Genomic DNA, 16,580 nt, shown 5'->3' with positions numbered 1-16,580 from the left:
ACTCCACCCTGACGTGGTCCTTGCTTGCCTTTTACCTCCAAAACTCAAGTGATGTTGTGAAAACTTCAGCATAGCTGGTATCTGAGTTCCTCTTCGTCTCTTTTGACTGTCAGCGCAGTCTCTTCATTTTTGCCTTACAAGCATAAAGAAATGAATTATATGTTGTGTGTGTACTAATTTTTTAGCTTTAATCCCGCAAGAAGTCCAAGATGAATCTCTTAGTGGAGAATTTTACAGTAACTATTAGAATAAATGAAAAATTTAAATAACACATTGACTGCTTTATTTTTCTTTAATTGTTTTAAGTATTTTTTTTGTCTCCATATAAAAGATATCAAAATCTGAGCATACAACTTAAAAGTAAAAAGAATCTATATGTATTCTGCAGTCTATGATGCTTAAGGGACATCACTGCATCATTTAAACATCTTTTGAATGAAAACATCAGCATGTCAACACAAATCTGAAGAGACACTGCAACTATATGAAAGAAGACGACTATTTAGTGAAATTTCTACTCCTGAGGATTAACTGCTGTGTAATTTATATTATTACCATCCAAGAACTAAAGTAAGCTGAAATTTCAGTTTTTTCTCAAACAAACTATTAGAATTTCTGAGAGATTTTTTGAGAAACTGAGTACGTCCACATGTACACGGGTATTTTTCAAAATGCAGCTTTTTCTATGCATTTGGGCCTTTCGTCCACACGTAAACTGCATTTTGGGTCACTGAAAGGTGACATTTTTAAAAACTCTTGCCAGGGTGGAGATTTTTGAAAACTACATTTTTGCGTTTAGGTGTGGACGAGATTTACTCAGGCAACGTCTGAGTATGTGTGTGCCGTTTTTGACATCACGCTGTGGTCACGTTATTGTTTACATGAGATAAATTTCTACAATGGCGGATATAGACAAAATACGGTTGCTGTTATTCTTAGTATCTGCAGTTTTTACACGCTTACATATACACACACAGTTTATGTCCCTCCATTTAGAAAGACAGAGGCATCAGAGTGAACATGGGATGTTCATGGCTTCTCCATTCAACACAGACGCTCTCACAACCCAAATCCTGACGTCGGTTTTGAATAAAAAGAATTGTTTTAATTAGTTTTATTTATGCTGTATGCATTTTGTCCATTCCAAAGTTGTGAGTCTACACCAGCCAAAATGCTGTTGTTGTTGTTGTCATTGAAAATGATGATTCTGATGAGGCATTTGAAGACTGTGTGGATGTTCACCAGTACATCCCAGAAGAGGACCCTCGGCCAGGTGTATCCAGGAGGAGGTTTAGAGAGATGGATGAAGAACAAAAGAATCAGATGGTGCGAGGAGTTTTCTGATGATGACTCTGACTTCATTTCTGACTGTGACACTGATAGCGAGGGTTGTTCTCATGTTGGTAATATTGCTGATGAGGACATCAATCAGCAGGTAATAAAAGAAGAACCACTGCCTGGTGGATCCACGAAAAAGCCCAGAGAGTGTAGATGAAGAAGAGAACAGCAAAACACTCAGGCTTGCAAACTCTGATTCAGGGACAAGCTCAACTGTGCATGCTCACTCTGAGACCAGTCGTGATGAACATTTTTGGGGATGAACTTGAAGAGCTTGACAACCATGAAACTGGAGGCTCGAGGAAGTGGTCCCGAGAGGATTTTGAGGCAGAAGAGGAATACTTGCGTTTGCAAATTTCTGAGTCCACCAGCACAAGTGCTGACAACTAACACTATTTCAACACGTTTTTTCAGTATCCTTTTAGTAGGCTGATGGCCAACTCATGTGAACCCGAATCCTCCCTTAGTTATGCTGCAAGGCGTAGACTCCTGAGGGATTCCCGTGATGCATCACGTTTTTCGTTTTCATCCACCTTTCTCACTCGAAATGTGTTAACAGACCTCCCTGTATTGAATAATACTTGTGATTAATCTCTGTCTCTCTTCCACAGCATGTCTTTTACCCTGTCTTCCTTCTCTCACCCCAAACGGTTGCAGCAGATGCCCGCCCCTCCCTGACCGTGGTACTGCTGGAGGTTTCTTCCTGTTAAAAATGAGTTTTTCCTTCCCACTGTCGCCAAAGTGCTTGCTCATAGGGGGTCATTTGATTGTTAGGTCTTTCTTTGTAAATATTATTGTAGGCTCTACCTTAGAATATAACGCCTTGAGGTGACTTTTGTTGTGATTTGGCGCTGTATAAATAAAATTGAATTGAACAGAAAATTGAATAGATGTTACTGTGAAGAGATATTCCCTCCATAGAAGGCTTAGACCCAAATGCAAATTCAAAGCACATGGTTAAACTATTTATAAGACTTTATTTAAGGAGAAGGAATAGAGAATGTGGCTAGAGATGGAGTGTCAGCAGAGAGCAGGTACCAGAGGAAAAGCTATGGAGAGACTGATCACCTGGGTCGTGATGGGAACGATCCAAAGGGAATTCTGCAACAGAGGAGAAGAAGTTGCTGGACGAATATGTTGTCAGAGGAGATCTAAACACAGGGAAAACAAGGTTAAACATGGGGAAGCCAGAATTGGAGCAGAGGTGGAGCCTAGTTACCACTGTAGATAGCAGAACATACTGGCGAGGAGTAGCAGACAGTGCTGGTTTAAAAAGCCCTCCTGCTGATTGTTTGCAGATGAGGCCCAGGTGAGACGCTGGAAACTCCACCTCTGAAGGTGGACACAGAATCCCGATACCAAGTGGAAAACCCCCTCAGACACTATGGAGCATGACAGAAGGATGAGAAAGCATTCATTGCCCACTCATCCATCAGTCAGTGTAATCCTTAAAAGTTTATTCACATGTAAATATATTACATTTTTAAATAAAGATCATTGAAGAATATGGAAAAAAATCAAGTGTTTTTAATGACACTGCATTTCATTCATGTGTCTCTAGTGGTGTTGTAGAAGTGTTTGTCTGTCGGGCTGCACCACCAAAACACCACAGTATAATAGAGAGCACTGCCCACCACAGTGTGATAAAATATATGCAGCATCTCATCACACATGCCAAAATGCTTATCACATTTGTCTTAATAACCACAGTGTGACCCATGGTAGGTACCTACTTCAATAGGACAGAGCTGTAGCCATACAGTCAGTTAAAATGGGTTTAATGTTAACACAAAATAAAAGTAAACATGTAATAGTAGCACCTAAAACTACGGAAGAGGATTAGGGCCACTGGGGAAAAAAAGGAAAGAATTCTGACTTTAATCTCAGAATTCTGACTTTTTTCTCAGAATTCTGAAAAAAGTCAGAATTCTGAGATTAAAATCAGAATTCTGAGAAAAAAGTCAGAATTATGAGAAAAAAGTCAGAATTCTGAGATTAAAATCAGAATTCTGAGAAAAAAGTCAGAATTATGAGAAAAAAGTCAGAATTATGAGAAAAAAGTCAGAATTCTGAGATTAAAATCAGAATTCTGAGAAAAAAGTCAGAATTCTGAGGAAAAAAGTCAGAATTGTTTTGTTTTTTTTTCCAGTGGCCCTAATCCTCTTCCGTATAAAACAATTAAAAGCTTTACTTCATTAAATACGGTTAAAACTTTAAAATTGTATGATTGTACGTGGGGGACAGGATAAGCGCTGTGGGGAACCTGTTAAACACAAATCAACATATGACACACGTTTAAAAGGGACGGCAACTCACCCTCAACCCCAACCGGACAAAACACTATAAAAAATAAAATATTCAGTGCCGTCTCCACTCAAGCTCACCACGGTGCATGCAAAAATCGGAAAGAAAAAAACGATTAGTTTTCCATGCAGCGCCTTCACTGTCTGCAACAATATATATATAAAAAGGGTAAACCACTCTAAAATACAATAAATACATGAGGTGCCTACTGAGACAGTAAAATAAAACACATAAACAAAACAACAATATCGACAGCCGTCAAAATAAGCTTCAGCTCTTCCCTGTCAAAGTACATCAGTCTAAAACAAATTAAAATACATTGATGTATCGGGACCTCAGCCCGGCAGCCAGAAATCCACCCAGGCAAAGCAGCTTGGCACAAGTTCAAGTCCACACCCTAAGTATTGGCCTGTGGTGGTGGAGTTCACTACACATTTCTCCACAGGAGTAACTGTGGAAGGCTAGAAGTCTGTAGAGCTCCGGAACCCACATGACTACCAGTTGTCAGGTTTAATAAAAATTTCCACTGTTAGTCATGGATTGGCCTCCCTACAGCCCAGCATTATTGAAGGAGTGCGGCATCATCTTGACAGAGAGAAAAACAACATTGAAAGAAGAGCTTTGAATAATCTTCAAGAAGCCTGGAGAACTATTCCTGAGGACTAGTAAAAAAAAAAATTACAAGAAATCTTAACTAGACTCTGTTGAAAAATAAAAGTGGTCATAACAAATATTGACTTTCAAGCTGTTTAGCATTGTACAAACTCTTTTGTTTTTGCTTTTTGTTGAGGATCGCTAATTGGCAGGAAGGAGATGGACCCAAAATGCATGCACAGTATAAACAAGACTTAATCTCAAAAAGCAGCTTTAATGATGAGCTCTTACAAAATAACTGCAGGTTACAAACAAAGAATCCAACACAATGAAACTTCTACAAAACACACAGAACAAGGAGAAGCACAGACATGAGGGAGCATGGGACAACGGACAAGTGGAAAATGAGACAAAAACACACCATATAACAAGGGAAGAGGACACAGGTGGGAGGACGGCTAAACACAGACCATGAGAGTAGGAAGGTAGAACTAAATACAAAGCACACATAACAAACCTATCGTCAAACTAAAGCAGTCAAGGAACTAAAGGCACAAAACACGGCTTCTATTCGTTAGACTGAGTTTGTCCTATTTTGATTTCCAGCTGTCAGTCACAGCTGGTTCCATGGAAAGGCAGGTAAACAGACACACACGCAAACATAGAAACACGCGTGCGCGCACACACGCGCGTACAAAAACAGGATTTTACGGTTGCATATGTGGGTGTGGAAAGAAGGCTGGGCTTGCTGACTGAAGTCAGTCCTTACTCACTCTGAGCTGACTGCAGTGAACAAAGGTCATGCGCTACTTCTTTTTATTGGTACGTAGCAATTACTTTTGTATTCCTTTGACTTTTCCTTTGTCAGACATGCTAATTATGTGCGCAAATACTGCGTGCCCTAATGGATCTCTTCATCTGTCGTATCACATGGCTACGAAAGGCAAAATTCTTGAAAACGTTTTCTGAAATTGCCTAAAATGGAGTTAATGTTTTGTTTTCAGCGATACAAATCTGGGACTTCCTTTTGAACAGGTTCATTTCTCTTATCACGCTATACTCGGAAAGCCTTTGCATATCTGCAGAAATGCGTGTGTGCGCACCTTATCAAAACTGGTTTACCAACTATGCATCAGTGAGCTTTTAAGAAGTTCATTACCCCAGACGCATAAATTATAACTTCACCGTAAGCCCATCCCCTAACATTCCTGCTTTGACTGACTGTTTGCCCTCCAGGTTTATTGTTTATCAGGTGCTAGAAGCTCAGAGCTGCTGAGCCGTCACAGGAGGGAATGGACTACTGACTCGTTTGAGCTTGAGGAGGGTTATCCAGGGCCATTCCCATATGAGTTGGGCAAGGTGAGAAATTTAACCGGAAAGTGTCCATTTCCAAATTTCATAAACTGAAAGACTTTAAAATGACAGAAAAAAAACAAACTTTTATGTATAGGTTTTTACGTTTCAAATGTACTTTTTGTGGAATATAAATGCACAGTGAATTTAATTTTAAGGTGAACTTTTTTAATGTAGCTACCAAAAAACTAATACTAATAATGCAAAAATAATCAGTTAATTGATTAAAGCTGATTTAACACCTGCATTCCTTTGATACTTGCACGTTTCTTTATTTAACCATGCCCAGGTTCATAGCAATAAAATCATTTAAAATCACAAAACGGACGTTTACGTATGCAAACATTTGCTGTTGTGTTGTAGGTGAATATTGATAGGCAAAATCGACTAACCTTCCAACTCTATGGAGAAGGGGTGGATGAGGTGCCGATGGGAGTCATCTCCATTGACAAAGAGTCTGGCATGTTGTACGTCCACAAGGCTGTGGACTATGAGGAGTGGCAAAAACTTGAGGTTAGAATCAACACTCGCTAAACGCCAACATGTAGTGATCCCACAGGCTTTCTGTTCATGTACAAATTATTCATAGTGACAGTGAACACCTGTTATTGTGGAGTAGTTACTATTAATGAGAGTGCATATTAAGCATGCTCATGCTTATTGTCAACCAACAGTTTTTACACTTTACGTTTCTGTCAGCATATTGTCAGAAGCTTTACCTGATTTCATACTAGAAATGTCAAATTTTGTTACTTTGGTTGCATAAAAAAGGCTGAAAAAAAATCTTTAAAAATTATTTTAACTTCTTGTCACAGAACTTTACCACTTAATGATAATCTTTCCATGTCATAGATCACAATATTTACTATTTATTTTCTATTGTAACTAAGTCTTCATGGTATCATTTGATGTCTAGCTAATATGTGAGGCCAGAAAGATGGACGTGTCAACTGACACCAGACAGGTTACCAGGTTACGACTTGAGATTTTCATAAAGGACATCAATGACAACCCACCACGCTTTGAGAATACTCTGTATGAGACTACTGTTGATCAGGAAAACACACAAGGTAAAAAAAAAAAATAATAATAATAATATATATGTACATATAATTATTTGATCCCCGCTAGTTCTGTAAGTTGGCTCACTTACAAATGAATACATTTTTTTTTATCATAGTTTCATTTTAATGGTGAGAGACAGAATGGCACGTCGTTTTTTTACTGCTTCCATTGCTGAACAATTGCATCACCACTTGTTACCATCTCAACAAGGTGTCGGGGACATGAATGGGCTTGTAGTCCATTCCAGCCCACCTCCATGGGGCAAGAGTGGACTACAAGCCCATTCTTGTCTCGATATCCTTTGACAGCTCTTTGGTCTTGCCTGTGGTGGTGGAGAGGTTGGAATGAAAGAAAATGACTCTGAGGATAGGTGTACTTCATATACATAGCAGGCTGAGATTAGGAGGATCTGTAATTGATTGATTGATTGGAATCTGTGTGCCTACAACTTTTAATGTGATGTGTTTTTTCTGGATTTTTGGTAGATATTCTGTCTCTTTCCACTAAAATAAAACTACATTAGAAATGAAGAGCCTCTTTTCATTTCTAATGTAGTGAGCAAAGTTAAATTAGCAGCAGGGGATCAAATAATTATTTCCCCCACTGTGTCTGTGTGAGTCATGTCTGTGTGTTTATCTATCTAGCCCTGTGTGTGTGTGTGTCTGTGTGTGTGTGCTTCTTCCTTTGAATTGAATTAAACACTGAGTATTACATATGCTCCTTAACTGTTTATTTCCCGACAGGCTCCAATCTTTTGAAAGTGCACGCTACTGACATAGACGAGAGAGAAACACTAAACTCAACCTTCCACTATGAAATCAAATCTGTGTCTCCAATTGTTAGAGACACTGAAGTCTTCGTTGATGAGTCTGGATACATTTCATTCAAAGGATGTTTAAATCATGAGGTAAGAGACTCTTTTGTTGATATGTCAGGAGCACGAAACATTTTAAAGATGAGTAAGGAGAACGATTTGGCTAGTTCTTTACTTGAGTAAGTAAAACTTACGGAGCTATTTATGCAGATGCGCATGCTCACTTTGAGCAGCAACAGATTCTTTGCAAATATCACAAAGGTTACAAATGTTTCCTTATTATAAAAAAAACCCATTCGTGTAATACAAAAAAACACCCGTAAGCTTTGTGCATAATGGTCTAACTACTGTAGGAGCCACTGTCTAGGATACACTATGATCTATGTATCCTATGAATACATTGTTATGCTATTAGCCTATTAATGTAAAACTCTCCATTTGCTTTTGTTAAGGTGGCTGAGAAGTTTACATTAACGGTGGAGGCCAAAGACCACGGTGAAGTAGTCAGCCTGTCCAGTTCAACCACTGTTGTAATTCATGTACGGGATGGCAACAACCACCTTCCAGTCATCAGCGGTCAAACGGTAGGCAGTCAGTTGGTGTTGCAAACTCCAAACAGCACCAGTTTCAGGAGTTTCACACCTGTAACCTGATACCTATGTGTAGTGTATACAGAATAGAAGGCAAGACACCCTGGTGGTTCGTCAAACATAAATATAAACTCATATTTATACTGCATTCACAATGAGTTTACGTTTTAAAGGTGCAGTCAGTAATTTTTTATGTTTTATAATAGAAAAAAATGATATTATTCTCATTAATATATAGATTATTGTCTATTTATGCCAAATTAATACTTTCTCATAAACTCATATTTAATCCATTAAAATGCATAGAAGCAGATTTGCTTATTGTGAAAGCTGTGAAAGCTCACTCAGTTTCCCTCTAATAAACAGTTTGAGTGCATTTTCACATCATATGAGACTTTATTCACTAAGTGTCAGAGTACAAGTTACATTCACTTTAAAGAAAGTTTCACTAACGCTGCTAACAGTAGCTAATGAATGCTAATAGCATCACTTAGCGACAGAAAACACCAGCGTATCTGAACATTTCACCTCAGCCTGGCTGTCATTGGACAGAAGAGAGCTTCTCTTCTCACTAACTCATATGGAACTCTTACCCAACATCGACATCTAAGCTAAACTGTGAACTCACAGCCTTCCACAGATATGGAAAAACTCTGGGGTGTATTCAGATCTGCTCCAAAGGGAAGGAGAAAGTTGCTGGACTAAATTTAATGATTATGGACTTGAATTGGGAAGGATAATAAAACAGAACTTAAGTGACTGCGATCTACTAACATCAAGCAATCACAGTTTTACACAGTATTACTTTAATAAAATTGTGTAGTTGGCTTGCTCCATACTTTACATAACCACCAAATCATTATTTTATAAAATCATATCTGCTTGTGAATAGACCACACTGACTCTATAATTGCATAAATTATAACAGACACATAAGAAAAAATGTATACTTAAAATTGTGTATTAGCAATGGGAAATTCTTCTACAGGTTTATACACTCTGTATTCAAACTACAGGGCGCTGGTAAAGTGAAGGAGCTTGAGACTGGGGTCTCTCCTCTGAGGCTGCACGTGACAGACAAAGACACCCCCCACACCTCTGCATGGAGAGCCAGGTACACCATACATGGTGACGAGAGAGAGAACTTCAAGATACTAACAGACTTAGAGACTAATGATGGGATCCTGACAGTAGTTGAAGTAAGTGGTGTTTGACTGCATGCTATACATTACAATGACACCCACAGCTTTTTAAAAAATTTATTATCCTCTTATATAATGATGCTGACAATATTTTTTGAATTTCACAAATTTTTTTTTACTGATTTTGCAACTCTGTTGTATAATTTCAGCCTTTAGACTTTGAGAATGGGGCGCAGAGGGAGCTGCTGATCTCAGTGGAAAACGAGGCACCGTATTACTCCTGTGAAGTAAAAGAGAGGACGCCCTCAGGCCTCTGGAAAGTTGACACCATTAAAGGCCATGATCCCTCTGGTGCAGCTGAACCTCAGTCTGTGAAAGTCACCATTGATGTGGAGGATACCAATGACCCTCCTAAATTCAGCATGACGGTGAAAGAGGTCGTGGTGATGGAGAACGTACCCGCTGGAACCTGGGTGGATAAAGTGACAGCTGTGGATCCTGACTCCAGTTATTCCAAAGAGTTTGTGTAAGCGATTTATTTGATTAAACATTTCTGAACGTTGATCTGAAGCTGTTCAGTTCTGTCTAAGTGCACTGAATCTGTCCACAGGTACAAGGTAGGAAATGATCCTGCTGGCTGGGTGACGGTGGATCCCCTCACAGGAAACATCACAATGATAAAGACGCCCGACAGAGAATCTCCACACGTTGTTAACGGCACCTACACCATCTTAGTGTATGCAGTTGACAAAGGTAAACACACACTCTGACTTTTAAAACACAAACAGCTTTTTTTGTACTACATTTCTTGCATCTTGGACAGGTATACCACCAATGACAGGAACAGCTACACTACATATCCATGTGTGGGACCAGAATGACAACGTGCCACAGCTAACAGTGGACAGCCTGGATGTGTGTGTGTCTGATGCCCCCACAACCACCAACATCGAGGCCTTTGACCCAGATGAAGCCCCTTATGGAGGGCCTTTCACTTTTGAACTGTTGGGAAATGTTGAAGGAAAATGGAGACTGAATCCTGGTTATGGTAGAAACATCCTTCATGTATTTAGTGACATATTACAGAAAAACAAGCACAAAAGCCAGAACTCCTAAAGTATCCTATCATTTTGTGATCTCTTCTTCAAGGTTACACAGCTGGTCTGGTGAAGGAGCCCGGTGTGTCCTATGGTCAACACACAATTCATCTAAAGATCTCCGACATGCAGGGAGCATTTAAAGTTTACAACCTCAGTGTGACTGCATGTGGCTGCACTTTGACACCAAACTGTCGAATTCGCCAGAAATCTGAAATAAACATTGGCCCTTATGCTTTATGCATAATAATTTGTTCACTCTTACTTCTTCTGTGTAAGAAACACACCGTTTACTTTAGTGTAGGAGAACTGTGATATGTGTGCTAACATCTCTAAGAACCCAGTATAAGTTTTATTTTACTCTTTGACAGTTCTGCTGCTGCTGGCTCTCAGCATCTCGTCCAAAAGAGAGTTTATCACTATGGAGCCTGAAGATTGTTCAGGAGGAATCCTCCTCCAATCAAACACTGAGGCACCAGGAGACAACTGCGAGGTCACTGTTTAGAAACATTTGCATCCATGCCAATGACCCATTTTAAGGGAAATATCATTAAACCATTTCTCTTTCTTTAGATTCCTGTCACTATTATGGAAGAACCAGTTTGTATGGAGCAATATAATCAATCTAATTTCCATATTCCACTGAATGGGATGAGAAATGGGAGATATTCAGCAAGGGTGGGTATGAATGAAGTTCAGACTTTTGGCAGTTTTCGGAGTTTACGCTCACAAGCTAGGGTAGGTCATTCTTCCATGGAGCATGTACTTTTGTAAAAGCATCTCAGAATCCTCTATAGATCACCTCCTGCTCTTGTCATCCTTTTGAACAGGATTTTACACAGAGGTCCATCCACCCACGCTTTGGGGATTTCAGAAGAGAAAGCCAATACAGCCAATACAGCTACACTGGGAACCAGGTTGTACACACCCACAGAAGATTGAGGATGACTTACAAATGGATCTTAAAATAATAACTATATATTTTTGTTCTTTAAATCTCAGTCAAACTGGAATTCTCCAATAACCACTGGCTTTGACAGCAGCCATCAGGTAGAACACCAGAGATTTGTGTTTGTAATCTTTCACTTTGAAATCAGAGATAAAGAAATGTGAACCTTTTGTGTGCAGTTTGAAGACATGAGCAATATGAACGTCCTCCAAACACAAACCGTGAGCTGTGCTACGGAGTCTAATGACATGCAGGTTCATCAGGTTGGTAGTCTCTTAAGTATGTCACATCTCCTATGCTGCATTATTTAAAAAAAATTAATAAAAATGTATGAGCATGTACCATTAAAAAACAAATCACTTCAGGCATATTTGTATTTACTTTTGACATGTTCCGCTTTTTACAAAAGCTAACCTCTCTGCGGGAGAAAGAAGGGGACTTGCTAGACGATGAGCTTCACATCTATTCAGAGCTAGACTCAGACACCATCCCAGAGCTGGAGGCAATCAGTATTTCTGAAGAGGGCTCATTTCAGGACACACTGGAAGATCTGGGTCCAAAGTTTCACCAACTGGCTTCTATATGCATGACAGCCAAGGACTCACAACCTAAGGTAGGTCATTCTTCCATGGAGCATGCACTTTTGTAAATGCATCCCTCAAAGTGTGAACAGATTCCTCTATAGATCACCTCCTGGTCTTGTCACCCTTTCCCAACAGGAAATCCACTCACCATGTGAGAATTTAAGAAGAGAAAGCCTGTCCTACCAACACAGCTACCCTCAGAACCAGGTTGTACACACCCATAGAAGATCAAGGATGTCTTACAAATGGATCTTAAAATATTAAATGGTTTCTTTTTCAAATTTCAGTCAGATGGGAATTCTCCAATAACCACTGGCTATGACAGCAGCCATCAGGTAGAACACCAGAGATTTGTTTGTAATCTTTTACTTTGAAATCAGAGATGAAGAAATGTGTGAACTTTCTTTATGCAGTTTGATGATATGGGCAACATGAACGTCCTCCAATCACAAAACATGAGCTGTGCTACGGAGTCCATTGAACTCATGCCAGTTCGTCAGGTTGGTAGTCTTTAGTCTATTATGCTGCATTATTTAAAAATAAAAATAATCACTGCTGGCACATTTGCATGTGCCACCTTTTACAGAAGACAACCTCACTCCCAGAGAAAAAAGGGGACTTCGACAGAGACCTTCACATCGACGCACAGGAGGGGGACTCCGATGCCATCTCAGAGCTGAATAGGATCAGTATTTCTGAAGGTGGTTCATATCAGGACACACTGGAAGATCTGGGCCCAAAGTGCCACCAACTCACTTCTATTTGCAGCCCAACACAACGACAGGACTCAAGATATTACGACATGTAGTAAACATTTCTGCTCCAAGTGTGAGGAAGAACATTCAATTCCTATATTCTATTAGGAGGAGAGACTAAAGGGTTTGTGGCGACAACTTCTGCAGGAGAAATGCTACAAGAGAGCCATATTGTTAATCACATATTTATTACTGTGCCACATGCGTCTTCAGTTTTTATATCAAACTGGGGAAAGAAAAAAAGAAAAAAAAAAAAAACACAAACCCAAAACAAGCAAAAGCCAAAACAAACCACAAAAGTACAGTTGTCCATTTTGACAAACCTGTCTTCAGAACCCATTTGGATTACATTTGAACAGCCAAGTATGTGTAACTTTATACAAACACAAAAAAAAAAACGACAAATTCCACATCGCATGTTTCAAACTAAGTAACAATATTGCTTTTTTTTTTTTTTAAGTGCACAGTTGCTGGATTAAAAGAAACTGCTCTCCCATTTCATGTAAGGATCCAAAATACAAATTTGCATTTGGGATAAACAAAAAACAAAACAAAAATCTTCACCGAGTGCTGTTGCAGAGGTTTGAACTCAAGGAGGTTCCTCTTAAACAAGTCAAAAACTACAGTATGTACAACAGTTTAACAAAAGGAAATCCTTCACACTCTGCCACTACCAACTTTTGGAAGCGCTCGCTGCTCAGTGGCGTTCAGCCCTCTGCGTCCACGCCCCCTGAATCCTCTGCCTCTCAGGAAGCGACCAGGAACTCCAAATGTTTCTATGTTCAACTTTTTCTCCTCAGCCCAGGTGGTCCTCCTAAAACGCACAGTTTTTTGTAGGGTGGGAGTAAGTATATTACAGAGCTTCACAAAACAAATATTACAAATAAACTGTTTAGGTCACCTGGGCTTGAGGTCTGATGAGACGTTATCAAAGAAACACTTGGCTTTGTCATAGTACTTATCTCTGAGAGGCTCCTCCTCCTGTTCAGGAGGGCTATCCTGGGTCTCCCAAGACTCCTCCTTATCAACTGCAAAATACATGTATATACTCGCTCAGTTTCTGTCACCTCAAATAAAACTGAATTGATTGGTGATCTTTAAAACATACCAACATTTTGCTTCGTAAGATCTTTAAACTGAGCATTTGCACTTTCAAAATCAAAATCTGACTCAAATGCCAAAGTTGAAGCCTTTGTGTTTTTCACTATTAGTTGGCCTCTGCTTCTGTTCCTGGACCTGCGGCTGCCTGCAAATAAGCATTTAGAGGGGAAGGGGAAATTTAAAAAAAAACAACAAACAAAAAAAAAAAAAAAAAAAAAACCACACACCCGTTAAAACTGGTTCTCAAACCAGTTCATCTAGTATGAGACATTTCATTTTGTAATTTAATGCTTCCAGGCAGATGGGCAAAATTTGGTTTTATAAATATAATTGCAGTTAATTTTCATGCAGAAAGAGTCAAGCAAACCTACTGCCATTCAGGAATTAGCAGCTCACAATGCACATTTTAAATGTGGATACCTTGTCTCTGCCTTAGTTTCTGGTTTCCTGTATTTTGGCCTTCAGCTGAGGTAGCACTTGGCTGAGATGGTGCCTGTCCTAAAATGATATATGATAATCTTTCTTTTTATCGTGGTGGACTTAAAAGCAGTGCAATGAAGTCAACTGATGTTAAAGTAAATGTTCACTGTTAAAGTCCACTTACTGGTGGGTATATTCTCTTTTTGAACCTGGGCACCAGCCTGTCCAGACCGCTGAACTGGACGCACCAGCGGTTTGTTCTGTGGCTGGGTTGTAGTCTTTCCCTTTTTCTGTGCAGCACTGACCATAGGCATGGTCTGGACAGCCTGTTCAACCATAGGGGCTCTTCTGGCTTGGCCTGAAAGTCCTAGAATTGAGAGGGCACAAAGAAGCCTAGTGGTGCAAGACCATTTTCCATGCTGGAAACCCAGATTTACACAAACATAAATATATAACAAATCCTCTGTTATATTGAGAAGAACTCTGTACCTAGTCCCAGTGCTGCACTGTACTGCTGGTTGAGTAGAGAGCTAGCAGCCAGCTGATTGTAGGTGGGCATCATGTCTCTGTAAGGACTCCAGCGTGGGTGATACATTGCAGAGGAGCTGCCAATTGATGACTGATCCCACAACAATAAAGACAAAAATGAACTTTTGCAAAACTTTCTATCAATTTCAAATAAATCTACAGTGAGGAAAAAATTAAGTTGAATCTCCTTCACCTACTCACCTGAACAATAGCAGGGTCCCGAGGAAGTCCATGGTGTGGTTTTGGTGGCTCAGACACAGTAATATCTTTTATGTCACTGCCCCTGAAGATTATGAATTCATAAACTTCATCTTTGGGTGGCACTGGTCTAACTGTGTGCCGGTCTTCAGTGCCGTAAGATTTAACTGGGAAAATATATGTTGAAGTGACATAAAGCAAGTCAGCTGTTTTTTAAACTGCAGCAAATTTTGTTTAAGACTTAACTGAGAAACACAGCCTCGAGCCACATCTTGTAAAGCATCAACCTACCTTTTGCTAAAGCAACTGTGGACCTGTCTGTGTCCACAGAAGACAAAATGCCCTCATAACGAATCTGTGCCTTGGATATTAAACTTATTTTACTGCCAATGTAAGGAGTTCCTCCGGCACTCATGCTTGCAGTAAAAATATGCTTTCAGCTCAAACTTCACCTACGGAGTGAGAAGCCACGCCACACACACCTTAACTAATCCACAGTGTGCATGATGGAAAGCACCTGTGCACTTTATAAGATTGGCAGGGCTGCACCTCTTTGCGGCTGTGTGTAAAACGGGGGTAGTTTCTTTACTCAGTCGGCATACACCGCTAGTTACAAAAGCAAGAGCGTGGAGTTAAACTAAGTAAAACTGGAAGCGGGCTTGCTGGTGTTAAACGCTAAGCCCAAACAGATCTGAGGTGTCCACTAACAAACTCACCAGCAGCTAGTGGTTAAAAATTTGTTTTGCTGTCGTTATGGTATAGGACAGGATCGTTTAACTTCAATAAACATACACATCAGGGGTAGGGGAACTCCAGGCCTTGAGGGCCAGTGTCCTGCAGGTTTTAGCTATCACCCTGGGTCAACAAACCTGAATCAAATGATTAGTTCATTACCAGGCCTCTGGAGAACTTCCAAGACATGCTGATAAGGTAATTTAGCCATTTAAATCAGCTGTGTTGAATCAAGGACACATCTAAAACCTGCAGGACACCGGCCCTTGAGGCCTGGAGTTCCCAACCCCTGATATACATACTAATATATACCAGCTTACTGGCCACTTTGATAGGTACATCTGTTCAACTAATTTCATGGCTGCACCCTAATGAATTTAGGCATGTAAACATGGTCAAAATGACCTACTGATGTTCAAGTGGCTTTGAACGTAGCATGGTTGGTGGTGCTGGAGTGTGGCCTGATCTGGGATTTTCCCTCACAACTATCTCCAGGATTTACAGGGAATGGTCTGCAAAGAGAAAATAGCCAGTTGGTGGCAGTCCTCTGAGAAAAAACAAAAAGGAAGAAACCAAAAAACGCCTTGGTGATCCTAGCGGTCAGAGGTGAATGGCCAGACTGCTTTGAGCTGATGGGGTGGCAACAGTAACTCAAATAACCACTCATTGCAATTAGAGTATGCAGAAGAGTGCATGTACAACACACCTCAAACCTCGAAGGGGATGGGCTACAGCAGCAGATGACCACACCGGATGCCACTCCTGTAAACTAAGAACAAAAAACTGAGGCTAGAATACACACACTACAAGTGGACAATGAAAAACTGCGAAAAAAAAACATTGCATGAGGCTCAGTTTCTGCTGCACCATGAATCCATCTAGCCTTGTAGTTGTTTCTGCTGGTGTACTGGTGTGGGGGATATTTTTTGGCACACTTTGGGTCTCTTAGTACCAGTTGAGCATGTTTTTTACAGACTACCTGAATATCATTATTTACCATGTCCATTCCCTTATGA

General features: G+C 40.0%; 2 protein-coding genes and 1 pseudogene across 3 annotated transcripts; 2 read left to right on the top strand and 1 right to left on the bottom strand.

The window, feature by feature from the left end:
- The first annotated feature begins 1,031 nt into the window (after nt 1-1,031).
- On the top strand, nt 1,032-1,728 carry LOC147330039 (uncharacterized; annotated as a pseudogene).
- Nucleotides 1,729-4,933: 3,205 nt separating this feature from the next.
- On the top strand, nt 4,934-13,081 carry LOC147330038 (cadherin-like protein 26). 2 transcript variants are annotated; one of them, XM_086291581.1, is made up of 21 exons: nt 4,934-5,058; nt 5,473-5,595; nt 5,953-6,102; nt 6,506-6,659; nt 7,398-7,561; nt 7,921-8,052; nt 9,075-9,257; nt 9,410-9,726; nt 9,811-9,953; nt 10,024-10,248; nt 10,350-10,571; nt 10,669-10,790; nt 10,871-10,975; nt 11,128-11,214; nt 11,300-11,347; nt 11,426-11,509; nt 11,656-11,859; nt 11,966-12,037; nt 12,118-12,165; nt 12,244-12,330; nt 12,417-13,081. In XM_086291581.1, the coding sequence occupies exons 1-21, from the start codon at nt 5,038-5,040 to the stop codon at nt 12,636-12,638; spliced, it is 2,913 nt and encodes a 970-aa protein (XP_086147707.1). In that variant the 5' UTR covers nt 4,934-5,037; the 3' UTR covers nt 12,639-13,081. The 2 variants fall into 2 exon arrangements, with proteins under 2 accessions (XP_086147707.1, XP_086147706.1); XM_086291580.1 differs by having other exon boundaries at nt 10,871-11,035.
- Nucleotides 13,082-13,093: 12 nt separating this feature from the next.
- LOC147330037 (protein LSM14 homolog B-B-like) lies at nt 13,094-15,562 on the bottom strand. The gene is made up of 8 exons (XM_086291582.1): nt 15,124-15,562; nt 14,836-14,999; nt 14,596-14,725; nt 14,291-14,473; nt 14,107-14,184; nt 13,694-13,831; nt 13,487-13,613; nt 13,094-13,399 (listed from the first exon to the last, which is right to left on the bottom strand). The coding sequence occupies exons 1-8, from the start codon at nt 15,245-15,247 to the stop codon at nt 13,243-13,245; spliced, it is 1,101 nt and encodes a 366-aa protein (XP_086147708.1). The 5' UTR covers nt 15,248-15,562; the 3' UTR covers nt 13,094-13,242.
- Between the last annotated feature and the right edge of the window lie 1,018 nt (nt 15,563-16,580).

This window comes from Aulonocara sp. 'chitande type north' Nkhata Bay, linkage group LG5 (genome assembly GCF_057382095.1).
Source record: "Aulonocara sp. 'chitande type north' Nkhata Bay isolate Kocher_YH1m ecotype deep benthic linkage group LG5, A_spYH_male_GT1.1, whole genome shotgun sequence".
Classification (NCBI taxonomy): domain Eukaryota; kingdom Metazoa; phylum Chordata; class Actinopteri; order Cichliformes; family Cichlidae; genus Aulonocara; species Aulonocara sp. 'chitande type north' Nkhata Bay.
Note: the sequence above shows the minus strand (reverse complement) of the source record. Positions and strands in the feature narration are given on the sequence as shown.